The sequence below is a fragment of the Podarcis melisellensis genome (assembly GCF_964234715.1).
Source record: "Podarcis melisellensis genome assembly, chromosome: 7".
Classification (NCBI taxonomy): domain Eukaryota; kingdom Metazoa; phylum Chordata; class Lepidosauria; order Squamata; family Lacertidae; genus Podarcis; species Podarcis melisellensis.
In genome coordinates this window covers 1,018,525-1,046,332 of record NC_138539.1, presented here as the reverse complement: position 1 = coordinate 1,046,332, position 27,808 = coordinate 1,018,525, and the positions used below count along the sequence as shown (strand labels likewise).

The window sequence follows — 27,808 nt, the reverse complement described above, 5'->3', positions numbered from 1 at the left end:
CCTTTCCTGTTTGGAAGCTCTTGATAAAGTTCTGACTTGGAGTTGTAAAGGGCAATGAGTAACTTAAGGGATGAGGAGCAAAGTCTGCTGCTGCTGCTGTTGTGCTACTGGGGAGCTTGCAACTGCCTGGTTTAGAGAAAGACCGATGGGAGCAGGGATGTCCTGATTTAGGTGCTGAGGATATTAGAGAAATTAGCTTAATGGCTTGTTGGAGGTGGCAGGTAAGAGAATTGTAGAGGGCATTAAGAGAATCTGGAGAGACTGATGAGAACTCCTCTGTTTTGTAGTACCCCATAATGACGATTTGGCTGGAGGAGAGCGCAGGGGAAGAAGGACATGCATTGGAAGAGTGAGTTACCCTTTTGGTCTTGCATCTTACATTTGCATCTTAGCCTTATTCTTAAGGCAGGTATAAGGAACATACGTGGCCCTTCTGGTATTGATACGCTCCAACTCCTACCTGCCCTGACCGTGGACAGTTCTAGCTGTGGCAGATGGGAGTTGGAGTCCAACAAGACTGGGAGGACCACCGTTTGTGCAGAAAGAGACAGGGCCATCAAGCTGAGCAGGAATTCGACTCTGGTCACCACTTTCATTCCAGCAGCACATGCTGGCTTTCGATTCTGCTGCTGATAGGCTCTGTGCTTCCAGGTTCCTTGACCCGGGAGAAGTTAGCCGGTGTTGCTGTGACATCGCTTGAACTTTCTGTCCTCCTTGGTTGCTGACCTCAGAAGTGATGCTTCTCCCTCTGCAGTCTCCCAGAGGGGTTTGTGCCTGAGACTGGTGGAAGGTAAGGTTTCTGTGCCTCTTCTCTTTCTAGTTACAGGTAGGTAGCCGTGTTGGTCTGCCATAGTCTAAACAAAATAACAAAAATTCCTTCCAGTAGCACCTTAGAGACCAACTAAGTTTGTTATTGGTATGAGCTTTCGTGTGCATGCACACTTCTTCAGATACACTGAAACAGAAGTCGTCAACAGGTTTACCACACCTATCAGCCAATCACCCATTCCCACCCCCCTTCTGAGTAATACCCCTCCCCACCCTCTCACTATATACAAGGGTCTGGTGACTTCTGTTTCAGTGTATCTGAAGAGGTTTGCATGCACACGAAAGCTCATACCAAGAACAAACTTAGTTGGTCTCTAAGGTGCTACTGGAAGGATTTTTTTTCCCTTTTCCTTCTCTTTCTGCCTCCCTCGATGTTGGCAGTTGGGAATGTTTCAGGCAGGAATGCAAGAGAGCTTTGTTCAACTTATTTATGCAGATGAGGCCCATCCCTAGAATGTGCAGAAATAAATTTTAAAAGTGCCGTGGGGGTGGGGGCAGCTTCTTGCCTGTTGGGGCTGGATTTTGGCAGGGAGAGCAGATGTTTGTGGTGCCATTATGGAATTGGACATACTCCCAATTTCTGTTCCTTTCAGGCAGGATGCAACTTGCTCCATGGCAGACGAGGAAGCCAGCCTGCCATTTTCCCTTCTAAGGCAAACTTCTTTTGGTGAAGGGAAGCTGTGCTGGAGCATCAGCTATTCCTGCACAAGGGGCTTCTTTGAGCAGGCCAAGGTCCTCCTCTGCTTTCATCTGCAAATCCAGGTGCCTCGTACCAGGGTCCGAAACTCCCATTGTTCTAGGCGCATTTTGCAACAGGGAATTTAATTAGCGCAAGCAGTTTCTGAGCTCTGGGTGCAGTCCTGCGCCTGAGATTTCAGAGTAAAACTGCAGAGTGGAAGGAAAGGAGGACCTTTTTCTGCCTCCCTACTTCCAGCTCCTCTCTGAAGACTGGAGACGAAGAGACCCTCTTAGGAACATTAGGGAGATGGGCAGAGGAATGACCAGACCATGTGAAAAATGAACACAATATTTTAGCCGCAGTTCATTGATTTTCAGTTGTGTATTCTTGATATAAAAATGCACGCCTAGACATTCCGTTGTGGTGTCCTTAACCTTGGTTTAAGGTGCCCTTAGCTCCTGGCTTTCGTGTCTCCGTTTCTAACACTGCCTGGTACACATCACTTGGAGAGCACTGTGGTGATTAGGCAGGGAACAGGTGGTGGTTCTGGAACGGTAAACAATCATGGAAAACGGAGAGGAATTACATTGGCCTGTGCCGACATGGGAGTGGTGGCATTAACGTCCCAGCGTGCATTTTTGTAAAGTTCGGAGGGGATTTTTCCTATTCAAGTTGGGGGGAAACTGAGGGGAACATTTTGGTTCCTTTGCGACCGTTGCTTTTGCAAGAACAGGTGGAACGGTCTCTTTTTAGCAATCCGTCTCCTCGGCTGAAGGGAACATAGTTTGTTCAGAGAGTAGGAGCATTTGCCTTGGCATGTTCTCGGAACGTGTGGTGGGAGGAGCGAAGCCGCATGCACAAGTCCTACCCCCTTCTCAACCAACTCCACCTCCAACCTTTGCACATACAGAAGGGAGATCTGAAGCAAGGATCTCTGCAAGTTCAGCTTGCCATCCTCCCATGTCACCAGAAACCCTGGTGGATTTCCGATGCAATAACTTCCCTCTTCAGGCCTTCCCACTTTGCACACAGGTCTGAAGCTATAGCCAATGGGGATGCCTATTCCTGTTCCTCCCTCTCCATGTACGCACTGAACACTGGGGGAGGGGGCTGTTGGCGCAGGAGAAACTCCAGTTGCAGGATCCTATAGCCTCTTTTGGCAGACAGAACTGGAACCTCCTGATATTGAGGACAGAACTCAGGATGCCACAGGCCTTTAAGGTCAAATTGAATACTGAGTGCATGGCAAAGTGATATAAACTCGGATCCACACTTGCTTTCTTTCCAGCCGTTTAGTCTGTCTGTCTTTTACTCATTCAGAAGTATGTCATCCAACAGGGGTGGGGAACCTCCAGCCTCCGGGCCAAGTATGGTCTCACGTGGGTCCCAGTTTGTCCCCCGAGACTGTTTCACCCAAAGCATGCCCACCCTTCCCACAACTTTCATCAAGTTCCCTGTGATTGCACAGCCAGTCACTGCACAAAGCAGGCTGGAAGCCCATCAGCTGATAGTGGTGCCTTCAAGCCCACTGGGTCAGAGGCTTTTCAAAGCATCAAGCGGGGCTCTTTGCAAGCGTGATAATCACCGTGCTTGAATTCCTAATCACAGGTCATTGAATCTGACCCTCGCCTATCAACCAGATCAGGTTCCCAACCCCTGCACTCAGAGGTTAGGCAAATCCTACAGCCGCCTTGTCTTTAAGCAGAAGCCCGGAAGCCAGGAACTGGATGCAGACAAGTAAATGGAGGAGGAAAGGAACTCCCTGCCCTTCCTCTGCCTAGAAACCAGGCAGGTTGTTAGAAGAGAAAACCCCTAATCAAATTGCAGCTCTCTTTAGGGAAGTTTTTAATGTTTGAAGTTTTGTTCTGTTTTTAATGTTCTGTTGAAAGCCGCCCAGAGTGCCTGGGGAAACCTAGCGGGGTAGAAATAATAATTATTATTATTACCTGTGTTCCTCCTCCGCCAGCCACAAGCAGTCTAGTGAATAAAAAATCAGGCTAGTAAAGTTTGTGAGCTTATTTACAAGGCTAACCTAGAGGGTTTGAACTGAATTGTGCATCATGTCATTGCATGTTAGCATGTCCTCTAGTGATGCCTGTGCATGTAATTAAGGGGAATTGCAGCTGCACTTTAGTTTGTTACACCATTAAGTGCCATATTTCAGAAGTAAAGTTCACTACAGCCACTGCTCTGCCTGTTATATTTCCAAGTCAGGCACCTTTAATGATTTCCACTTATGTAAGTAAATACATAACAGATCATTAGCTGCAAGTCAGTTGCATGGAATAGACTTGCAGAGAAATCTGCAGTGTCATGCTCCTTGGCAGAGAATTTACAATTTCATGCTCCTTGTCAGAAAATGATGCTTAGGAGCATCACTTCTAGATAAGGGAAGTCAAGAAACGCCTTTCTTGTCTCTTCATTGCTGATCACACACCCTCCTCAAAGGTAAGGTTTTATTGGGGTGGCAAATCAGGGTGTCAATGGGCAGGAAAGAACCCTGTTTTGTGCTGCATTTCCGTGCAGAGCCTTAGCTTAAAATGAGCTGAGGCTTTTTGAACTTATCAGCTATGAATTTTTCACTCCTGTTATTAAATGCAGGGTGTTTGATCACTACAACCTTATGGTAAAAGTGAAGCCACCTTCTCAGTTCTTATTTTTAAAATATTATTCAAGGGGGAAACCTGTGTGAGTGTGTGTCTGAAAGGCAGGGAGAGGGAGAGGCACACAGGATTGCAGTTCACTGGAGGAAGAGGACACATCAAAACCAAAACCATGATGGTGCACCAAACAACAAAGGAGGGCACCATCTGGAAGGGAAAGGGCCATAGCTCAGCTCCAGAGCATCTCTGCCTTGCATGCAGAAGGTCCTGGGTTCAAGTCCCGGCGGTATCTCTAGGGAGGAGAGTCTGACATCCTGGAGAGCCATTGCTTCCAGTCAGCGTAGGCGAGATCACTGAGCCAGACAGACTGCAGCTTCCTATGTTCCGCCTGCCTCTTTTGACTCACTGGAGGGCTTGGAGTAGCTCATTGCCGTGGGTGACCCAACTGGTCAGACCAGCCAGGCAGCAAAGGACAGGAGCCCTTTCTCGTGGGCACAAAGGCCTCGGCTGCTCCTTTCCCAGGCAGCCACGGAGTGGCTTTTCTCCTTCCAGAGCTGACTCAGCAGTTCAGAGCAGTCCTCTGACTCGGACCCCCTTCTTACTCTGTCCATGCAGCCTCATGCCCAGGTGGCCCCCTCCATCTTCCCCCACGCCGACCACGGAAGGACACGAAAGAGAGAGCCGCTAACTGTGATTCTTTCTACACAGAAGCTGATTCCCAGCACATCATCTTTTGCTTAATAATAATAATAAGGTAAGTGATGTACATGCAGCAACATATTTGGAAAGACCGAAGTACTAACTGGAAGCTGGTTTTTGCTTCCAGTGGTTTTGCTTGGTTTCTGAGGAGAATGTGTTATATTGTCTTATACTAATTACTAATTACTTCGTTTTGTATTGATTTTGTGTTTTGCTTGCTGGAAAATCTCAGATAAGGAGGGAGATCTTGGCTACCTGTTTTTATAGTCTCACTGGTTGTGGCCTTCTGCTCTTTCAAGCAACTGCTCTTGAAAAGTAGAATATGCCGTCACCTCTTCATGTTGGATTCAGAGTGCAGCCACAGGCAAGCGAGAATTCTTGTCTAAATTGCATTTTTTTGCTTAATTTATCTTGTGTGCAGAAACTTGGGCATCCTTCCTGCATGCAGCAAGCACCACATTCAGCCCCCAGTTTTAAAATGGGTTGGAGAGGCGAGGAGGTGATGGCAAAGTCTCTCTGCCCATTCTCAGCCCTGGTAGGGCCACTGCCAAACTGGATGTTCTCAGACTAGATAGGCCAAGGGTCTGGCTTCTTAAAAAGGCTTCCTCTCATCATCATCTGCGCATTGGGCCTCTGATTAAATAGATGTGCATTTCCCCCCCCCCCCTCTAGGGATGGCTAGTGTTGTCCCATAAAGTCTCCTGGCATTGCTTATGCTGCAAGATACAGCCTTGCTTCAGATTTCCAGACTGGCTGTCTTCACTCAAGGTAAAAGCTGTGTTGCTCTTGACTTTCCATTCCTCTTGGTTCCAAAAGTCCCCACAGAGCAGGCTCGCATGTGCTTCCTGACGCAGGGCATAGAGTGCCCTGCCAGGCATTCTGCAGGCCTCTGAGTATCCTGTGTGCAAGCAGGCAGGAGGGATTCACCCATTGCCATCCCTGCCCCATGCTGCTTTACTGCAGCATAAAGCTGTGTGCTTGGAGGGAGGGAGGGAGGGAGGCGCTGCCCCAAGGAGCTTGCACTCTAAATCAGTGCTTTTCAAACTTGGGTCTCCAGCTGTTGTTGGACTACAACTCCCATCATGGCCAACCACTGGTCCTGCTAGTGAGGCATGATGGGAGTTGTAGTCCAACAACAGCCAGAGACCCAAGAGAGAAACGCTGCCTAAATCTTCCTTCTCCAGCCTGATGCCCTCCAAATGTTTTGGACCGCAGCTCCCTCCAGCCCCAGCCAGCCTGGCTGAGGCTGCCAGATTTAGTCATTCCATTTATAACCAGAGCCAGTGTGCTGTAGTGGTTAAGAGCGGTGGACTCGTAATCTGGTGAACCGGGTTCGCTTCCCCGCTTCTCCACCTGCAGCTGCTGGGTGACCTTGGGCCAGTCCCACTTCTCTGAAGTCTCTCAGCCCCACTCACCTCACAGAGTGTTTGTTGTGGGGCAGGAAGGGAAAGGAGATTGTTAGCCACTTTGAGACTCCTTTGGGTAGCAATAAAGCGGGATATCAAATCCAAACTCCTCCTCTTCTAACCTGCCCTTCAACCTCAGGTCTTGCAGGGCAGTACACAGCTGAATTACTTTCTTTTTGAAAACAAAGAAACTAAAGCTTAAAGTATGACACACGCGTAATGGATCTTGTGAACCGCCCTGAGACCTGCGGGTATGGGGTTGTATGCTAATATTATTATTATTATTATTATTATTATTAATAATAATAATAATAATAATACATCAGTCTTGCATTAGAAGAGAGCAGTTCTTCAGCTCAGCCTTCCCCAAATGCCAGGAAGGGAAGGCACGTCATTTGCTGACTCCAAAAACAACAAGGCAGAAACGCTGCCCCCTGGGGTTCCATGACCATGGAGGCCCTTCTCTGGGCTCTTAACTGCGAAACTATATTGGTTGGTCACTGCTGCAGACCTGAAGGCATGAAGGCCGGCAGATAAGAGGAAAGGCACTCCGTCCCAGCCTGCCATACAGGCCTTTAAACTCTAGCATCAACACCTTAAATTGGCCCTGGTAGCAAATAGCCAGTCGCTGTAGATCCTTAAAGATCAGGGACACCTGTCAGCATCTTGGCTGCCACATCTGGCACCGCCTGCAGCTTCCGGGTCATCTTCCAGGGCGTGTTGCAGTCATCTGGCCAAGAGGTTACCAGAACCGGCCCTCCTGTGGTGGTTCTGCTCCAATATATCCCTCTTGGGGTGGCTGCTCTAGTGTTCGCCAGTGAGGAGAGAACAGAAGGAGGGGAGGGACCAGCGAGGCCGGGATGGCATACAGGGGGTGCATATGGGCAGTTTGGATTCCTTTGCAGCCGAAGGTGAAGAGCCCACTGGCTCGTCTGTCCTCCCTCCCTCTCTCTCCCCAGGCAAAGAGGATGTCGGCCTCGCTGAGCAGCCGGGCCATTGCCTCCCACGTCCTCGTGGCCCTCTTTGGGATGGGCTCCTGGGTCTCCGTGAACTCCCTGTGGGTGGAGCTCCCCATCGTGGTAAAACTGCTGCCAGAAGGTGAGGAGCAGGGGCTGGGGGCTGGCTGGCCCCTCTGGCGGGAGGGAAGGAGCCTTGGCTGCAGCAGGAAGGGGCGAGACGGATCAGCCAAGCTCTTGAGGGGCAGGACAGAGAAGGAGGGCCTGGAGGGGTGTGCCCGGACAATGCCACCTTTGGGCTTTGGTGTCCTGGCTGGGGAGACTCCACAGGCTGCAGCCGCTGCTGGGCTCTGGAAGCATATGGCAAGGCCCCACCCACTTTGGCTGGACCTGGACGTTCTAGGTGCCTCCCCTCCCCCTGTGGAAAAGTAGCCAGCTTCTCGCTTTGACCTCACTTGCAGACGCCATCTCACTTCTGTTTCTGAAAAGTCCAGAGTGGGGGGCTGGCCCCTCTCCAAGGCTGCCTCCATGCAAGCCATAAGACTCGGGATGGGTTTCTCCTCTTAAAGACATGCAAACAGTGTGTGTGTAAGAGCCACACAATAGCAGCTTATCAATCTATGCACGCATGGAGAAAGAGGATAGAGAAAGGGTTTTCTCCCTTTTTCACGTAACGCTGTAACTCGTGGGCATCCAAGGAAGCTGTCAGGGATCCTGGTTTCCCTTTGGGGCACCTGACTGGCCTCTGTGAGAACAGGATGCTGGTCTAGGTGGGTCACTGACCGCATCCAGCAGGCTCTTGAAGAGCTCCAGGGAGACGCTTGGCTTCCTGGTCCTTGGGGAGCGAGTGCTGAGGCCGAGGGACTTGAGACGTCTCCACGGTGGCCCCTCCGTCCTTCATAGCTGCACACGCTGAACCCAGTGATTGCAATGAAAGGAGACTGTTCTTTGCCGCCTTGCCTGGGGAAGGGAGGGGATTATGCTGCTTTCCTTTAGAAAACAAAATAAGGCAGGGAGGCTCCCTGTGATAAGCCCTTCTTTGTGAGAACTCCTTGTTCTGGGCAGAAGCTGCCCTGCCTGGCGTCTGTGTGGAGGCATCACGCTTGCTCCCTCATGGGGGACACAGGGCCTGGCAGACAAAGGAGGCCTTTCTTGCTCCCTTGCTTTGCTCGACCCTTCATGGCCGGGTCGGGGGACGTTCTGTAATTCCAGCAGAAAAGGAGAACGTTTCTCCACGTGTCGCTACAAATGTCCTGGCCTTGTGCTGCTTCCTTGAATGGCCGTGGTTGGGCTCCTGCAGAGTTCTAGCTGGGGGGGGGGGCAAGAAGTGTGTCAGTTGATGAATGACTGGAGAGCAAGAGTTCAGCTGCAGAGAGAGGATGCAATAGCCAAAGTCACCTTGTTTCTGAGCCGCCCAGAAAGCCCCTAATGGAGCTGCTGCTGCTTCTTCTTCCCAGGCTGGAACCTGCCTGCCTACCTGACCGTCCTGATTGCCCTGGGCAACGTGGGCCCCGTGAGCGTGACCCTGGCTCACCACTTCGCCCCCGGGCGGCTGAAGGAGCGCTGGCTGATCCATGGGATCCAGCTCCTGGCCGTGGTGGCGGCCTTCTTCCTGGCCTTCTTCTGGGACCGCATCGTGGTGGTAGCCGGTGAGCCCCACAGCCTGGCCTTCCTGGTGCTGGCCTTCCTGCTGGCCCTGGTGTGCTGCACCTCCAACGTCTCCTTCCTGCCCTTCATGTACCAGTTTCCCCAGCTCTACATCCGCACCTTCTTCATTGGGCAGGGCCTCAGCGCCCTCCTCCCTTGCGTGCTGGCCCTGGGCCAGGGCGTGGGGCAGCTGGAGTGCCGCAATGGCACCAACGGCACCCAACCGCACTTTCTGGAGGAGAACTTCTCGGCCACCACCTACTTCTGGATGCTCCTGGCCCTGCTGGTCGTCTCCGCGCTGGCCTTTGCGGCCCTGGTGCTCTGGCACAGCCGCAGCGGCCCTGCGGAGGAGAAGAGCTCTTCCCAGGACAGCGTGAAGACGGAGGAGTCCTTCCCGCTGCAGTCCGAGAGCGTGCCCACCTCCAAGCACACCGCAGTGGATGCCGCGGCCGGAGAGCCCACCATGCAGCCAGCTTCCGCCTTCTGGACGGCAAGAAACATTTACCTGCTGGTGCTGCTGGGGGTCTCCAACGCCCTGACCAATGGGGTCCTGCCTTCCGTGCAGAGCTACTCCTGCTTGCCTTACGGGAACATGGCCTATCACCTCTCCGTGGTGCTCAGCAACATTGCCAACCCCGTGGCCTGCTTCACCGCTATGTTCCTGCTGTGCAGGTGGGTGGGCAAAGGCTGGGCTCTCCCCTTGGGACGGGGGCCGCTGGGCCGTTGGCTGTGAACCCAGCAGGAACAGCAGCCTCTTTCATTTCCCACAAAACAGGCATCTATCAGGCAGGGTTGTTTCTCATCCCTTGTCTCATGACACAAGCCCAAAGACCCTAGCTACATTTTAAGAGGTGCTGGTACATCGTGAACTAATTTACTTTAATACAGTTTTTCTGGTCTTAGAAGATACAAGAGAGATCCACTAGCCCTTTAGCTCCCCATGCTCTTCTGAACCAAACAGCCTGCTACCTTCGTCTCCTCTCCTGAGCAAATCCCTCTCCCTCTTGCCAGTGCTGCTGAAGGCAGCCTTGGCTTAATACCAGTTTCTGCAAGTACAGACATTCCTCAGAGGAGGAGTCCTGCTTAGGCCCTTTGGGGCAGCTGGTGTGATAACCCTGAACAGAACCCAGATGTTGCAGGGGCTCTGATCAAGACGTGACCAATTGCATCAACAGTCCCAACACAGTTTTCTGGTTCAAATGATTCTCTCTCTCTCTCTCTCTCTCTATCTTATCTGAAGTTGCTTATCTGTATTTACTGGTCATGCTATACCGTGACTAGAGTTCTGCATTGAGAAAAAGGCCCACAAGATTTCCCCACTTTGAGCTGTACCACCTCTGGGTTGAGGAATGGCTTGGGGCTGTGATGGAGGGGTGGGCCTGCCTTGCAGTCCTTCTTCAATTGCCCACCTGCCCAAGGCTGCAGTTTGTCCCTGAAACGGGAGAAGTGCTCCAAGTTAAAACTCTTAGAGCAACTTGCGAACACTGAAGGTTTCTGTAGGGCGATGCTGCCCCACTGGACCACAAGGAGGCAGCATGTGGCCAATGTTTCAGTGGGGAAAGGCTCTGGCAAGATTTCTCCTGACTGCAGGGGAAAATCTGGGGTGGGAGCGTGTGTCCCTTTCACATGTTCACAAATGCCTGGAGACGGGGGGGGGGGGGAGTGTAACTTGGTGCTTGAGTTCAAGCCGTCTTCTCTGCATCAGCTCCAGATCTCAAGGGCTTCCCTGTTTCTCTGCCTCTTGCCAGGTCGTCCCTGGGCCTGGGCATCATCTCTGCCGTGGGGTGTGTGTTTGGAGCCTATCTGATGGTGCTGGCAGCCCTCAGCCCCTGCCCTCCCCTGGTGGGCAGCCCTGCAGGAGTTGCTCTGGTGGTGAGTATGGCTGTTGATCTCTGGGCACAGGGGGAGGCAGCCAGGATGCTGGTTCTTCCCCCAAGGAGGAGGAGGAGCTGCTGCTGCTGCTGCTGTGGTTGCTGAGCCCTTCCTCTGGCCAGCAGCAGATCCTGCATGTTCTTCCACAAGCCCTTTTCCAGGTCAGGCTGCAGTGGCAGCAGCGTTGCCCCCAGGGCGAGTCTCCCCCCATTCACCACAACGAGGGTGAGCTCCGATCCCCAAGTCACAGCAGCCTTTTAGTCCCCCTGCTTCCTCCGCCTTCCCCTCCCCAGCTGTCCAGGTGTTGCTGTTTCAGCTGACTGTTTCTTCTCTCGGCAGGTGATCTCCTGGATCCTCTTCATGGGCCTCTTCTCCTACCTGAAGGTGGTGATCGGCAGTTTGCTGCACGAGGCCGGCCACGCCGCCCTGGTCTGGTGTGGCGCCATCATCCAGGCGGGCTCTCTGCTGGGGGCGCTCGTCATGTTCCCCCTCGCCAGCATCTACAAGCTGTTCTCGAGTGGGCAGGACTGTGTGGACAACTGCAGGCTGTGACGGCGAGGAGGAGCAGCAGGAGGCCATGCTACTGAGGAGCCACCCTCTGCCGCCTCTCTCCAGGGCTGTCAGCACTTGGAGGGGGGGAAGGACCTGGCTGCTCTTCCTGGCTCCCCTCCAGTGCTGCCAGTTGAACCATCTCATGCTCTTGCCCCCCGGGCAGAGGAGAGAAACTGAGGGGCGAAGCGCACACACCCCCAGCCCTCCTTGCTTGGTCGCAGCCTCTCTCTCCTCTGCTCTCCATGGGTTAGTTAGAGCCATCTTGGGGCAACAGGTAGCAGCTTCCTGTTTGGAGGGGCTGTGTGGCCACGTGCTTAGGAGGGAGGGGTGCTGCTGCAGACACAGAGGCCTTAACCACCTTGCCTTAAGAACCAATCTCTCTCTCCCCCCCCCCCCCCGGACCAAAGCACTTCACCCCCCTCCCCACAGTCTGCAGACCCCACTTGCCTCCTCCCTAGTGGTGATCCAGGCCCCTTTAACCTCTCGGAAATGGTGTCTTCAGAGGGGACAGCTGGCTGCCATGGGGGGAGGTAGGCTGCATTGCGGAAGTGGGGAGAGGGAGGGGCGCCCCCCTGTAACTGGGGGGGGAGTCAGGAATACTTTTATTTTTTAAGATGGGCTGGCTACAGTTCCACTGGCTTTTAAAAACAAAACACACCCACACACCCCCTAATACAGTGGTACCTCGGGTTACATACGCTTCAGGTTACAGACTCCGCTATCCCAGAAACAGTGCTTCAGGTTAAGAACTTTGTTTCAGGATAAGAACAGAAATCGTGCTCTGGCGGTACAGCGGCAACAGGAGGCCCCATTAGCTAAAGTGGTGCTTCAGGTTAAGAACAGTTTCAGGTTAAGAACAGACCTCCAGAACGAATTAAGTTCTTAACCCGAGGTACCACTGTAGAAATAAATTAGGTAACCTGAACACATTTTACATACCTTGCATTCTGTGCAAAATCTGCACAATTGCTGTTGAGGTTTTACACTAAACCGGGGGTTGGGGGGGTGTTTGTAGTGGCAAAAGTGTTGGACCTGGGAGTTTGTCCCCACTCAGCCCTGAAGCTCTTACTGAGCGGCCTTGGAGTCGGTCCTGCCTCTCAGCCTAGCCTACCTTCCAGGGTTGTTGTGAGGATAAAATGGGGAGAAGGATCCACACTACCTGGAGCTCCTTGGAAGAAAAGGGGCATAACTGTGATGAAGCAAGAGGGACAGCTCAGAAAGGTCTGGGACTCTTGCAGGGGGGAAGCTGTAAGGTCCCAGGGTAGGGAACTAGAATTTGCCAAAAGTGGCCCACCCTCAGAATTATGGAGCCTCCCCTCAGGCGTGTTTTATAGAAGTCTCAGCTAGAGGAGCTGGTCTTTTTTCATACTTCCCTATTACACTAGAGGGGCTACAACAGGGCAGGCCCTTGAGGCATTTTTTGTCCCCCGCCTGCAGCCTCCCCAAAGCCGGGTAAGTGAGGTGCTGGGCTCTGGGAAGGCGGCTTGAGGGCTCCAGCAGGGTCTGAGCGCCCTGCCACCTCCTTCCCAAAGCCTAGTTAGCACTTTCCGAGCTTTGGGAAGAGCTGGAAGCAGTGGGAAGGGTAAAAGGGCCTCCTTGGTAGCTATCATCTGATGAGAGGGACAAGGATATGGCTGGACTCCTTGCGATAGTTGAGTGCAAAGCCATTTAGAGGAGTATAAACCAGGGTGGGCACCTTGAATTGGGCTCTGTAGTGAATGAGCAGCCGGCGCAAACCTTTCAAGACCAATGTTTTGTGATCTCTCACAGCTGTGCCAGTGAAGTCTCTCTGTTTTGCACCAGCTGCAGCCTCTGAAGAAAAGCAGGATTCAACTGGCTTTTAAGTAAAACGGCACTTGCAGTGCAATCTTGTACGTGTCTTCTTGGAAGTAAGTCCCATTGCATTTGGTGGGGCTTACTCCCAGGAAAGAGGGTTTAGGATCGCTGCCTTGAACTGTATTGGTCGGCTAATTAACGCTGAGTAAGCCCTAGCCAGCCTGACAGCGGCTGTGGCAGGTCGTCCGTGGGGCTGCCCATCATGGCGGATTGGGAAGTTCACCTGGCTCAGAAAACGCCAGCAGCCAGTTCGTTAAATGGGGCTTCTCAACCTGGTGACGGTTGCCAGTCCTTGGAAGATCTGCTCCGGCTTCTGGCCACAACTGAATGTGCTGATTTATTTATTTATTTATTTATTTCAACCAGAAGCCCTTAAATGCAGGAAGGCCCCCCCCCTCACTCCCTGCCAGTTTCTTTTCTGGGGTCCTTCTTGGGGTTCCCCCTCTGGCTGGCTGGAAGCCACTGCAGACGGGCCCCAGGCACACGCAGCCGCCACTCTCTCTTAGGCATCCGTTAAACCTTCAGTTGCCAAGTCCTGGGCAGCACTGAACCTCGATTGTTCTTTCAAGGATCATCCAAATGGCTATCTTGTTGTAATTGATTCTTTCGTTCATTGTAAGCTGGCTTGAGCGGGGCTGGGGACCAAAGACAAGATATATATTTTACTCTTTTTTTTTTTGTATTTTATTTGCGATATTTTTAGGATGTTCTAAAGCACTTAGAGATTTTGGAAACCTGAAGCTTACATGTCTATTTTGTATGTGACGCATTTCTTTTACGGATGTAATTTTACTGTTTTTCTTATGCTGCACACTACTGGAATATATTTTTTCCTTAATGCTGATGGGGTAAAAACTTCTGCAAAGAAAGTATAAATTGCCTAAATGAATAGTACATTTTAAATGAATAAAATGAATCAGAGTCAGACTTTACCTACTGGGTTGTCTTTAATTCATCATGTCCCACATGAAATGGAGAATACACATCTCAGGGTAGAGAGGTGGATCTTCAGCATTTGCCAAAAGCTGTATATTAACGCATCTCTCTGGGGAGGGACTTACACAACTTGGGGGCTGCCACAGAGAAGGCCCTCTTAGGCAGCCACCACCCCGGACTTCTGTGGGAGCTGGAACTGTCAAGAAAGCCCCTTCTTCTGATTTCTAATACCCAAAAGTGTCTGAAGGAGGCAGCTCTTTAGGTATTTGAGGCCCGAATCATTAGGGCTTTAAGCCCCTTGAACTGGGCCCAGAAACAAACTGGTAGCCAGTGGAGCTGTTTTGGAGGGGGGGTGTTAATGGGAGTTCTGAAAGCATCCCAGCCAGTGATTTGGCCGCTGCAATTGAGACTAGCCGAACTTCCCCAGTCTGCCAGAACAGCCCTTTTGTGCTTCCTCCGTTGCAGACTCTGGCTGCAAACCACCACTGTTAGCAGTACCATCCCTTGAGGCCAATGGCCTTGATCATCTGACACAGATTTGCAGTCCCTAAACTTTAAGAGCACAGGGCAAACACTCCGGGGCAGCATTTCCCCAACTTCTTCCTGCCAGGGGAATGTTCAGCACCTGACGAAGGTGTTAACGGAGAAATCTGAGGGCTCCCTTGGACAAAAAACAAGGACACCAGCCAGGAATACCAGAGCAAAACAGCAGCCAGTCGGCATGGTCTTTATTGGACACTGTCACGACAGGACTCCCACCTGCCACCAGGTGGAACAAGATGGGGGCCCCAAACAGGAGAGAACCCAAACTTTTATTAGCTGCTAATCCCCATGTTACACCCCCCCAACTACACCACTCATACATCATGATTACATCCTGAAAGGGGAGGTCTGGGGGCAGTACTGTGAGCATCCTGGACCCTGCCCCATGGTTCCCCTTGCCCTCCACCAAACACCCATCAAGTGGAGCGAAAGAGATATTTACATTTCCCTGTTTCCCAGCCAAGTCAATCACACCCTTCTCTCTTCATCTGGGTTTATTATTTCTGGACTGGCTACCTGTCTGGCACTCAGGTATCAGGATGCCAGGGATTATCACTCAGGCAGAGGGGCTGCTGAGGAGCTGAGCTCACAGGTCTATAGGAATTTCTGAAGTTTTCCCAGTGAGCCAGTACAGAGATACATTGATCAGTGAATTCTTACATTTGGTATTGTGCAGCAGAGGCCCTTTGAATAGATAGGAAGAAACTGTGATGAAAAGTTTTGTGGGGACAAGTCACAAAAGTGATTGTGCTGATTCTGGTAGTGGGCTGCATGTGCATGATATCTGCTGGAGGGGCAACCCCCCCCCCAACTTATACATAAATTCCTGCAAGGGAGGGAAAGGAAGATGTCCCAGGTGAGAGCCAGAAGGGATCACCTTTCACTGTGTGGGACAAGATCTACCTGTGAAAGAGGACTTTGCATTCTTTCTACTGTGTTTAGATGATGATGGTGGTGATGGTGATGATTCTAATGTACTAGGAAAAGTTTTAATACCATCTTATTTTTTTTAAAAAAGGAACACCCAGCACCAAACTGGTTAGCAGGACCCAGTGATGCTCTCTGTTCTGCCAGAGACTCCATCCTTTTCACACCACCCTGATTTTCCTGAGGCTGTGGAGCTCTGGAAAGCCTTTGTGCCAAACAGACGCCCCTCTGTCTGAGGCCGCAGGAAGAGGGGTGGGGAGCTGCGTCACGGACAAACTCGGGACCAGAGGGCAACCCAGGGCTCTTGAAAGCAGGCGTCCTCTTGCAAGCTCTGTGGGGTGCCTCTGGGCCGACAAACGCCCTCCCTGCAAGGGTGACCCACCAGGGAGGTGTTTACTGCTAAGGCAGGCAGGGCTGGAGCACATAGCTGTCAACTTTCAGATTTGAAAATGAGGGATCAGCAGCCTCGAAAATAAGGGATCAGCAGCCTCACCTGTCCTGGGGACAGTCTAGGGGATATCTAACAATCCGGGATAGCAGCGGGAAATGGCGCTGGAATAAGGGAATTTCCTGCAAAAAAGGGAAGGTTGACAGCTATGGGAGCGTGGCCACTGCCCTGTGCTGTTGTGTCTTCTGCTGCAAATCCACACCATGATCAACTCCCGCCCAGAAACCCATGTCCCCACTGTGGAAGGACGTGTGGATCCAGAATTGGCCTCCACAGTCACTTACGGGCTCACTGTTAAGACCGTGTTCGTGGAAGACAATCTTCCTCGGCTACGAGGGATCGCCAAAAAAGAAAAGAAGAAGGCATGCCTAAGACCATCATCAGAGCCCTGCTGGATCAGGCCAATGGCCCATCTAGTCCAGCACCCTGAATGGCTGAATGAGCAGTTGCCTGTAGGAAACCTACAAGGAGGATTTGAGCTCAAGAGCAACTTTCCCCTCCTGTGGTTTCCAAGAAGTGGTATTCTGAACCATCTCTGCCTCCAACGGACTACTACCCGGTGTGGCCAGTAGCCACGTACAGTCTCACCCTCCATGAATTTGTCTAACCCCCTTTTGAAGCCTGTGGCAGGGAGTTCCATAGTCGAATCATGCGCTGCCCTGAATATTCCCACATTCAGCTTCCTGGGATGTTAGGAGAGAGGGAAGGGAACTGTCCCCCGTCCGCTGCCTCCGGGCCATGCATCGCTTTCTAACCTCCTGCCTCTTCTCCAAGCCAAGGAGCCCCCAAGGCTGCAACCTTTCCCTGCCCGCCACGCCCCCCAGGAAGGCAGGGTGTGACATCTGCAAGCTGACAGATGTGCCAGATCTGTGGTGGGAAGCCCATCATGTGCTCCTTCGGCTCGGCTCAGCTCGGCTCAGTGGAGCAGGGAGCCCCAGGGGCCAGGAGGAGGAGGAGGAGGCTCCCTTGAGCAGGTAGGAGGTCAGCCTGGGGGGTGCTGGGGGGGTCTGGATGGACGCTGCAGGTGGTAGCAGCGAGGGGAGGGAGAGACTTGGGGTAAATGTGGGGGCAATCTGGCAGCCTCTGTGCCCCTTCTTTTTGGGGAGGGTTGTTTTAAACGGCTCCTCACCTGCCGGAGAGCCTTTCCACCTTTTCCTCCTCCAGCCCCCCAGAAGTTAAATTTCTACAAAATGCAGTTTCGCAATGTTCCCTTCTTTAGCCATTCCCTGTAATGATTGATTCAGCATTCTTGAGTCAGGAGCTGGGGAAAAGGTTAGGGATAGTTTGCTTAGACTCCCGGCTTCAGAAGGCAAGCGCAACAAACAGATGGAGCCAGAATAACGCCTTCCCTGAACCACAGAATTGCAGAGTTGGAAGGGACACCCACCCCAATGGTTCCATGGAATTCAGGGTGACCCTCTGGTTTCAGAGCAAAGGAGTTCCAAGTCCACAAAGGCGTCCCCATTTTCATCTACCTGATGGGGGGACAGAGACACAAGGTGGTGGGTTATTAGCGGCATGAGTCAGAGTTGCTCTTTAAGGTAAAGGGACCCCTGGCCATTAGGTCCAGTCGTAGCCGACTCTGGGGTTGTGGCGCTCATCTCGCTTTACTGGCCAAGGGAGCCGGCGTACAGCTTCCGGGTCATGTGGCCAGCTGGACTAAGCCGCTTCTGGCGAACCAGAGCAGCGCACAGAAACGCCGTTTACCTTCCCGCCGGAATGGTACCTATTTATCTACTTGCACTTTATGTGCTTTCGAACAGCTAGGTTGGCAGGAGCAGGGACCGAGCAACGGGAGCTCACCCCTTCGTGGGGATTTGAACCACCGACCTTCTGATCGGCAAGCCCTGTGGTTTAACCCACAGTGCCACCCACATCCCTGTTGCTCTTTAGCCATACCTTAATTCCCAGGCGGAGGGGTGTGGAGTCTTAACCTGAGGGCAATTTCCCTGCCTGGAGAAATCATGGGCTCCCCCAACCACCAGATGGGGTTGGGACCCTCAGCTGTCACTCACTGCCAGGGGGAAATAATCTCTGCCATTCCCCACCATCACTTTGCTGTGTCTGTGTGTTTTTTGTGTATCTACATCTGTTTTCATAGAATCTTAGAATTGGAAGGGACACCAAAGGCCATCTAGTCCCACCCCCTGCGATGCAGGAATCTCATTTCTCTTTTCATTTTTCTGTCACAGTTGTGAGGAAGCTACTGAGAAAAATTGAAACTGAAAATTCAAAACGAAACGCTTCAGTGGTGCACTTTTAACTCCCCATCCATCCCTGAAGTCAATGGGGCTTGCCTTTCATTAGGGAAGCAGCCCAAGGCTGCTAATGGGTCTACTCTATGCAGACAGTAATGCCCTGGACTGGCCAGGGGTGTGGGGGAGGGGGCAGCAAATGGCATCTTCTACCTTTTAAAGAAAGTAAGGTAAGAAGACAGTGGAAGACAGGAGTGCCCGGTGTGGTCCATGGGGTCACAAATAGTCGGACACGACTAAACAACAAGGTAAGAAAGAAGAAATAGAAAATGTGAGAGCAGCAGCGGCAGTTCTTAATAGCCAAAAAACTAGGAGGCAGCTCCTGGGGCATCAACAGATGGTGGGTGGTTTTTTTGGGGGGGGGGGTCAGAACTACTTCTGTCCTTGCTGCCTGCCTCTTTGTCCACCCCCACCCCCAAATCCTACCTATGTTTCCTCCTCCCCCAAGGTTCCCCCATAGCTCCAGATTGCAGCAGGCCCCCTTTTGCAGACTGCAACAATTCTGCTCTTTGGGAGGGGCCGAGACAGTTTAAAATGAGGCCCAGATGCGGAAAAGGTGGCAGGACTTTGCCCCTTCTTGGCCAAGTCCCAAGACCGTGTCTGCAAGAGGAGGAGGAAGAGACGGCTGCCTGAAGAGCTCGATGGAGAGGAGGTTAAAGCCTAATTCTGCCAGGCTCCACAAGCACGGTGCCCCTTTGCCCCTTTGCCTGAACAGGGAGAGCAGAACAGGGAGAGTCCTGGCCAAGAGCAGGAGAGATGGGAGGTATGGATATTGTCCCTGGACATAACCAGCCTCCGAAACGCGCTTCAGTACACATTTAAACATGCATCTCCCTAATTCACACTTTTCAAACAATCAGGGAATCAAAACACATCTAGCTTTCGAAATCTGCATTTCTCTGAATTTTGCAGTGCAGTTCACCAGCCACATAATATGTGCATAAATGCATATATCGGGGAGAAGTGTCGATAATGACATACATACTAATGAAAGCAGCATAATTTCAGGGGAAATTGTGTAATTTGGGCAATGTTGCATACTAATATGCCTATTAGGAGAAATTTCTACTAGAAAGCTGGTGAATTTTCATGAGGACCTTAGCTGTCAACCTTCCTTTTTTTTTGTGGGAAATTCCCTTATTCCAGCGCCGTTTCCCGCTGCTTCCCACTGCTATCCCGGATTGTTAGATATCTCGTAGACTGTCCCCGGGACAGGTGAGGCTGCTGATCCCTTGTTTTCGAGGCTGCTGATCCCTTATTTTCAAATCTGAAAGTTGACAGCTATGCTGAGGACCTTTTAAAGAAATTGAAAACTGATGTGGAAATGTGGAGAAAGGAACTCAAGGGTGGAAAAGTAAGAAACCGAGAGAAACTGAAGTTGGCAGATTTGCCTCTTCCTACCCCCCAGCAACACCTTGGGGGATTTGCTCCCCAGACCCTGAAAGGCTTCTTTCTGCTGGAGGAGAGAGACTGATGGATTCTACCTGGGTAGCAGCCGGAGCAAGCCTGACCCACAGACACTCTCTGTTTGTTTCTTGGCATAATATCACAGGGAGATTCACCTGCAGCACAGGCTCCTCTGGCACTTCTACTTTGTGTCACCCAAAAGGAGAGCCCGAGAAAAAGCAGTCAGACGAGTCAGGCCAACAGAAGAGGTGCAAACAGCAGCAACAAAGATCTCGGGACCGACAGCGATCACAAGCCCAACACGAGTCAGCTGTGTGATGCTGGAGGGAGGGGAAACTCAGGGGACAATCGTCTTGGGGGGTGGACCCAGGAGAGACCTGCTGTTGCCCTCAGCTCCTGCCTGGGGGCTTCCCCTAGAGCAGGGATCGTCACCCTGTTCAGACCCACTTTTAACCCAAACATTCATTGGGGAGCTGCCATTTAATCCTAATCTGCATGGTGGTCGTGCTCCTGTTGTGACCCAGCTTGAGTTTGGCCTCCACACACTAGTGGGCCCCGACCCACAGTGACATGGGGGTCGTCTCATTCTCTGCTGGGAGGGGAGCGGGGCCTGGGCCAGATGGGCCCCCTTTGGCCTGATCCAGCTGCTGCAGCTGGGCTTCTCTGACGCTCCCCAAAGCCACTTCCAGACCCATTAATTCAGATTTGTTCAATGTGGCTGGTGGTCTGTTGAGTGCCTGGTCTGGTTTATTAGCAGGGAGTTGAGCTGGCCTTGGCACAAGCAAGGGGGCATTTTCCTGTTCCTTGGTTGCGTAAAAGCGCCAAAGGAACTTTAACCATGCAACCAGATTCAGCTGAGATGGACTTGAACCCCAACCCAAACTAGCGGCAGTCTGCAAGGACCACAAATATTTGAAACCCTTTGCCTGAATGGCTCCCAGAAGCAGCACCCCCCCAACATCTGCAACTGTTAAGCCTGCAGCCCAAACCCACCTCTCAAAAACAGAGGCGGATTGGCAGAGGGAGCCACCTGACGGCATTCACTCAGACCCCAGGGAATCTCAGGGCATTAACCATGTTAACCTGGGCACCACAGTTCAAGAAGGACACTGACAAACTGGAAGGTGTCCAGAGGAGGGCAACCAAAATGGTCAAAGGCCTGGAAACGATGCCCTATGAGGAACGGCTAAGGGAGCTGGGCATGTTTAGCCTGGAGAAGAGGAGGTTAAGGGGTGATATGATAGCCATGTTCAAATATATAAAAGGATGTCACATAGAGGAGGGAGAAAGGTTGTTTTCTGCTGCTCCAGAGAAGCGGACACGGAGCCATGGATCCAAACTGCAAGAAAGAAGCTTCCACCTAAACATTAGGAAGAACTTCCTGACAGTAAGAGCTGTTGGACAGTGGAATTTGCTGCCAAGGAGTGTGGTGGAGTCTCCTTCTTCGGAGGTCTTTAAGCAGACGCTTGACAACCATATGTCAGGAGTGCTCTGATGGTGTTTCCTGCTTGGCAGGGGGTTGGACTCGATGGCCCTGGTGGTCTCTTCCAACTCTAGGATTCTATGATTCTATGAACCATGCAGTTAACCTGTGGAACTCCCTGCCACAGGAGGCAGTGATGGCCAGCAATTTGAATGGCTTAAAAAGAGGATAAGACAACTTCATGGAGGAGGAGAAATTTACTGATGGCTCCTAGTCAGGATGGCTCTGCTCTGCCTCCACAGGCTTGCTGGAAACTACAGGAAGGGAAAGGGCTCTTGTTGTGCTGGGGTCCTGTTTGTGGGTTTCCCTTTGGGGCATCTGTTGGCCCCCGTGAGAACCAGATGGGCCCCTGGCCTGATCCATCAGCCTCTCCTTATGCTCTCCCCCCCCCCAATTTTTTAAAATTCATTTTATAACACAACTAAACAACACAAACAGAAAAAACACACAATACAAACAAATTATTGTCTTATCCTTATTTTTTCTAAACATTGTTAGGTGAGCTTCCCCAAGTCCCCCCACCTGATTATCATTTTACCTCATCTCTAGCAGTTTACATTTATCATAATTTTAACCATTTTTTATCACACTTAATTTTACCATAAAAATCTCCACATTTTATCACTTACAAATAATACTATTTTAAAATACACTATTTTCTGCTTCTAACCCTACAGCCTATATCCACTTCCAAAGCTATTCTAAGATTTAAATATTAACATATTTTTTCAGATATTCTTTAAACTTCCAATCTTCTTCCACCGTCTCTTCTCTCTGGTCTTGGAGTCTCCCGGTCAGTTCAGCAAGTTCCATATAGTCCATCATCTTCATCTGCCATTCTTTGATAGTTGGTAAATCTTGCTTCTTCCAATTCTTCGCTAATAATATTCTCGCAGCTGTTGTGGCATACAGAAAAAAGTAACACCCTTTTGGGGGATTTCACACACACACACCCCACTATACCAAGTAAAAAGGCTTCTGGTTCCTTAATAAATGTGTTTTTCAACACTTGTTTCAGTTCATTATAAATCCTTTCCCAGAAGTCTTTTACCTTGGGGCACGTCCACCACATGTGGTAAAAGGTTCATTCTTTTCCCTTACATTTCCAGCATTTATTATCATGAGTATGATACATTTTTTTGCTAATTTCACTGGTGTTAAGTACCAACTGTCCTTATGGTCTTCATAATCTGCTGCCTCCTTTTCCTCTTCCAGAAGTGGCCGGCAGCTGCCAACCCGCCTCCCCCGACCCTCCCGCGACAGCGATGAGCTTGGTGGTGCACGCCCTGGTCTGCCTGCTGGGCACCGGCTCTTGGGTGGCCATCAACGGCATGTGGGTGGAGCTGCCCCTCATTGTGCCCAGCGCCCCAGAGGGCTGGTTCCTGCCATCCTGCCTGACCGTCATCACCCAGCTGGCCAACGTGGGGCCCCTGGCCGTCACCCTGGCACACCGATTCCTCCCGGGGCGGCTCAGCGAAGTGGGCGTCATCTACACCATCCTCTCCCTCGGCTCCCTGGCCTGCCTGCTGCTGGCCTTCTTCTGGGGGGAGACCAGTGTGGTGGGCGGCTCCCCCCGGAGCGTGGCCCTGCTCAGCCTCTTCTTCCTCCTGGCCCTGGTGGACTGCACCTCCTCCGTCACCTTCCTGCCCTACATGCAGAGGCTGCGGGCGCCCTATCTCAGCACCTACTTTGTGGGCGAGGGGCTGAGCGGCCTCCTGCCAGGGCTGGTGGCGCTGGGCCAGGGGGTGGGCACGCTCCGCTGCGTCAACGGGAGCCAGCAGGGCAACGGCACAGGCCTGCGGGCAGAGTACCAGCCAGCCCGCTTCTCTGCCACCGCCTTCTTCCTCTTCCTCTGTGCCATGACGGCCTCTTGCCTGGCTGCCTTCCTCCTCCTCAACCACCTGCCAGCCGCCAGGCGGGAGCAGGCCAAGGAAAAGTACCGGGTGCGAGTCCAGATGGAGGTGGCGGGCGGCGGGCGGGCCACGGTGGAGGAGAGGCCCAGGCTCAGCGACCCCGCGGGCAGCCTCTTCGGATCCGGAACCTACTCCTGGCCCCAGGTAGCCTACATCTTTGGACTGCTGGGCTGGGTGAACGCCCTGACCAACGGCGTCCTCCCTGCGGTGCAGTCCTACTCCTGCCTGCCCTATGGAAACACCACGTACCACCTCTCTGCCACGCTGGCTGCCTTGGCCAACCCCCTGGCCTGCCTCCTGGGGATGTACCTGCCCAGCAGGTGAGTGGGCTGCTGGGAAGGGGGCAGAAGGCACACGCAGGGCCCTTGGCTGGGGACAGTTCACAATATGTGCAGGCTGTCTAGCTGAGTCAGGGCTTGCGCTGTCAATGGAGGGGCGTGGGGCAGACCTCCAGGATTTCCTAGAATTGGAAGTGACCCCAGGAGTCCTCTACCTGTAGTCCAACCCCCTTCAGTGCAGGAATTGCAGCCAAAGAATCCCTTATCCAGAAGCCACCCAACTTCTCCAACAAAGGAGAACTCTGCCACCTTCCGAGGGATTCCGTTCCACTGTCTAATAATAATAATAATAATAATAATAATAATAATAATAATAATAATAATAATATATTATTTATACCCTGCCCGTCTGGCTGCGTTTCCCCAGCTACTCTGGGCAGCTTCCAACACAATATTAAAATACAGTAATGCGTCAAACATTAAAAGCTTCCCTGATAAGCTTCAGATGTCTTCTAAAAATCTGGTAGTTTTTTCTCTCCTTGACATCTGGTGGGAGGGCGTTCCACAGGGCAGGCGCCACCACTGAGAAGGCCCTCTGCCTGCTTCCCGGTAACTTGGCTTCTCACAGTGAGGGAACCTCCAGAAGGTCCTCAGCGCTGGACCTCAGTGTCCGGGCAGAACGATGGGGGTGGAGACGGTTCTTTAGGTATAATGGACCGAGGCCGTTTAGGGCTTTAAAGGTCAGCACCAACACTTTGAATTGTGCTCGGAAACGTACTGGGTTTCTTATGGTCAGAAAGTTCTTCCTGACATTTAGTCAGAATCTCCTCCCTTGTGATTTGACTGTGTCGGTTTGGGTCCTCTCCTCTGGAGCAGCAGAAAACAAGTTGGCCCCATCTTTGGAGTGGCAGCCCTTTAGTGGCTTTGAAGGTGGCTCTCAGGTCACCTCTCTCGCCCTTCCATCTTCTCTTCGTGCCCTTTGCAGGCCCCCTTGGGGTCTGTGGGGACGGAAGAGGTTTTTCAACAAGAAATGTAACCAATAACGGAGCTGGCCCATCAAGGGTGGCTGGCATTAAGGCCGCATGCCCAGGTTGGCTCCAGCACCAAATCCCTCAATCATCCCGATTTGAGCAGGACATCCTGGAAATACAGATGCTGTCCCAGGTCCCGAATGGACCCCAGAATGTCCTGTTTTTTGGTCCCATGTTCTCGCGGGAGCCGGCTGACTCATGGAAGAACATGAGACCAAAAAAGAGCACCTCAGTTTTGATCAGAGGGGGGTTGGAGGGAATGCAGCCCCCCAGCAGAGGTGCCGCTGAACCTGGAGAGGGCAGGATGCCCTGGTGTTAAGCCTGGCGGCCTCCACCAGACCAGGGGTGTTGGGAGGGTCCTGAGCTGGGATCCTGAACCATTTCTCTCCCTCTCCCCGACTTCTTTCACCCCCAGATCCTTGATGCTCATGGGAGTTTTGTCCCTTGCGGGATCCCTGTTTGCTTGCTACATCATGGCCATGGCGGTGCTCAGCCCCTGCCCTCTCCTGCTGCATGGATCCCATGGAGTCATCCTCATTGTAAGTATGAGTGGGGGGGCAGGATAAGGCCCTTGCACCCTTCCTCCCACTTCAGCTCCCTTAGGCACTCGGAGGCAACGCCTTCCACCACCGTCTCCCAAATCGGATGCCAAGCTGCTGGACCGTGGAACACACACACACACACACACAACGGAAGTCAGCCCTGCCCACCAGTCCAGCATCAGCAAGGAAGCAAGTACAGGAGGAGCCAGGAAAGTGGGCAGGGGGAGAGAAACCCCCACCTCTCGCTTATAATGGGACATCTAAACAGATGAGACGCGGGTTGCGCTGTGGGTTAAACCACAGAGCCTAGGACTTGCTGATCAGAAGGTCGGCGGTTCAAATCCCCGTGACAGGGTGAGCTCCCACTGCTCGGTCCCTGCTCCTGCCAACCTAGCAGTTCAAAAGCACATCAAATTGCAAGTAGATAAATAGGTACCGCTCCGGCAGGAAGGTAAACGGCGTTTCCGTGCGCTGCTCTGGTTCGCCAGAAGCGGCTTAGTCATGCTGGCCACATGACCCGGAAGCTGTCTGCAGACAAATGCCGGCTCCCTCGGCCTACAGAGTGATATGAGCGCACAACCCCAGAGTCGTCCACGACGGGACCTAATGGTCAGGGGTCCCTTTACCTTTAAATAGATGTAACTATATTTATATAGCTATTTCCTTCTTTTCTTTCACTTTCAGGACAGCTCACAGAAACAGAGCAATAAGAATTATAAAACCAACACACAGTGGGATTTTGGTTCTCAAACTTAATCCGTTCTGGAAGTCCATTCCAAAACCAAAGCGTTCCAAAACCAAGGTGCGCTTTCCCATAGAAAGTAATGCAAAATCGATTAATCCGTTCCAGGCTGTTAAAAAAAAGTTCATAAACCGGAACACTTCCTTCCGGGTTTGCAGTGTTTGGATTCCAAGATGTTTGAGTACCAAGGTACCACTGTATTAAGAAAAATATTTTAGCCAGCTGAACCGGCAGAAGGCTTAGGTTGCCAGACATATCTAATGGGCTCCCATTTAACTCAGTATTGCCTGCATGAACTGACAGCTGTGGATCTCTGGGGTCTCCGTCAGGGAGCCCTTGTTAAGCAAGGAAGCAGCAGGATCAGTGGTGATCCAGGTGAGGGTTGAAGAGGCCAGGAGGGCGAAGAGATCCTGGCCTGAGAGTCCAGGGTGTCACAACCAAAAAGGCCCTCCCTCCAGGCACTGCCAGGCACATGACCTCATTGGGTGAGGGGCACCCAGGGAAAGACCCCTGGCAGCTGCTTTAGAGGCGGGCAGTTTCATGTAAGAAAAGGCAGCGCTTGATATCATGGACTCTGAACGGATCCAGCGCCCTCTTCTCCCCAGTGTGGACTGTCAGAGCCCCTAGGGATCAGTCATGCACATGAACTAACACCTGAAGGTGTCCCAATGTCAGGGTGCTTCAATGAACCTGCATTTGGTGGCCTTGAGACCCTGTGCCTTCACCCACTGCTCATCGATGGGGCACCCACCCAGAGGCCCTTGGCCACCCCCTGCTGATGTTTGGCTTCCTTTTCAGATCCTGTGCTGGGTGCTCTTCGTCGGCCTTCTCTCCTACGTCAAGCTGATGATCGGGGTGGTCTTGCGGGATGAGGGGCACAGCGCCCTGGTCTGGTGCGGGGCAATGGTGCAGCTGGGCTCCATGGTGGGGGCCCTCCTCATGTTCCCCTTGGTCAACGTCTACAACCTCTTCCACTCCGGAGACCCTTGCAACACCAGCTGCCCTGTCTAGAGGGGTCTCAGAGGCCCACGACTTTGTGAGCCAAGGATGGTCGCACAATCTCGACAACCCAGAGGGAACTTGGAACCCAGTGCCTAGAACCCTGCACAGCTGCATCAGATCGGGTGGACCTGTGACACAGTGCTTGGGACCTGGGGAGACGCTACAACTGCACCCACCCCCCTAATGGTTGCAATTGCTGTGTGGAAATGTGCTTGCACAAGTGTCACGGGCACAGATGGTGCAACGTTTGCAGTTCATGGCAAATGGCATCAAGAGCTGTCCCGGCTGAGCCAACTCATGCGCAAGAGCAGAGAAATGAAGGTCTCCCCTGGGCAGCTGGACCAGCTGCTGCTGCCTCATTCTCCAGAGAGGCTACTTTCCTTGCCCTGACACCAGACAGGACATGGGGACCAAGCATTCCTGAACTACAGGTCGTCTCTATCGCTTGTGCAAATCTGTGAATTACATTTTCACTGTGTTTTATTTTCCCAATTTGTTGGAGGCTCTGCTGTTCTAACATACCACTTGGACTGAAAACGACAAAGCACCCATCTGCAAAAGCTGACCCCCAAACCCTTAGGGTCCAACGTGGGTTCAGATAACTCATCACCCTGTTTGCATGTCATGGGCAGCCCCACCTGATGGTTTAGCATCAATGCACCTTTCTGGGCTGTATCTTTCCTCCTCACTCACACTAGGAGGAAACAAACCACGGTCCCTGGGATGGCCTTACGCTTGGATCGGGAACTGTCCTTTGTTTTGCTCCAGCAAACCACAGTCTGCAATGCTATGGATTCTGGTTTGTTTGGAAAGAAACATGCAGGTCACACTAAGCCAGGGGTGGTGGTTTGTTGCATGAACCAGGGAGAGCAAAAGGAGTGAGATTAATTTATGCACACTAAGCAAAGTTTTCTGGCAGGGGTGGGACACCTGTGTTGCCCCCCTTATATTGTTGGACTCCCATCAGCCTCAGCAGGCATGGCCAATGGTCCGGGGGTGGGAGTGCTGGTCCATCAACATCTGGAGGGTACAATGTGATGTGTGGACATGGGCTTCTCAGTGCCTCTGTTAGAAAAGCAGCAACTTCTCCAACTGCTCAGAATCCCGAAGCTATTATTCCCCCTCCCCTTTTAATTTCCAAGGCATTGCAGATGCCGCTTTGAAACAAATCGACATCACATTTTCTTTTGAAATAAAGAGCAGAAGGCTGACAGTTTAGACAA

General features: G+C 52.1%; 1 protein-coding gene and 1 long non-coding RNA gene across 2 annotated transcripts; one reads left to right on the top strand and one right to left on the bottom strand.

The window, feature by feature from the left end:
• Window positions 1-281: 281 nt before the first annotated feature.
• Window positions 282-27,808, top strand: SLC52A2 (solute carrier family 52 member 2). The gene is made up of 11 exons (XM_081919957.1): window positions 282-349; window positions 652-790; window positions 4,726-4,864; window positions 7,175-7,313; window positions 8,629-9,490; window positions 10,567-10,690; window positions 11,030-11,240; window positions 12,680-12,694; window positions 22,293-23,310; window positions 24,715-24,838; window positions 26,382-27,808. Exons 4-11 carry the CDS (start codon window positions 7,184-7,186, stop codon window positions 26,592-26,594), a joined length of 2,697 nt encoding a protein of 898 aa, XP_081776083.1. The 5' UTR covers window positions 282-349; window positions 652-790; window positions 4,726-4,864; window positions 7,175-7,183; the 3' UTR covers window positions 26,595-27,808.
• LOC309374212 lies at window positions 11,494-14,026 on the bottom strand. The gene is made up of 2 exons (XR_014170400.1): window positions 12,142-14,026; window positions 11,494-11,911 (listed from the first exon to the last, which is right to left on the bottom strand). It is a non-coding gene; the product is annotated as an uncharacterized lncRNA (long non-coding RNA).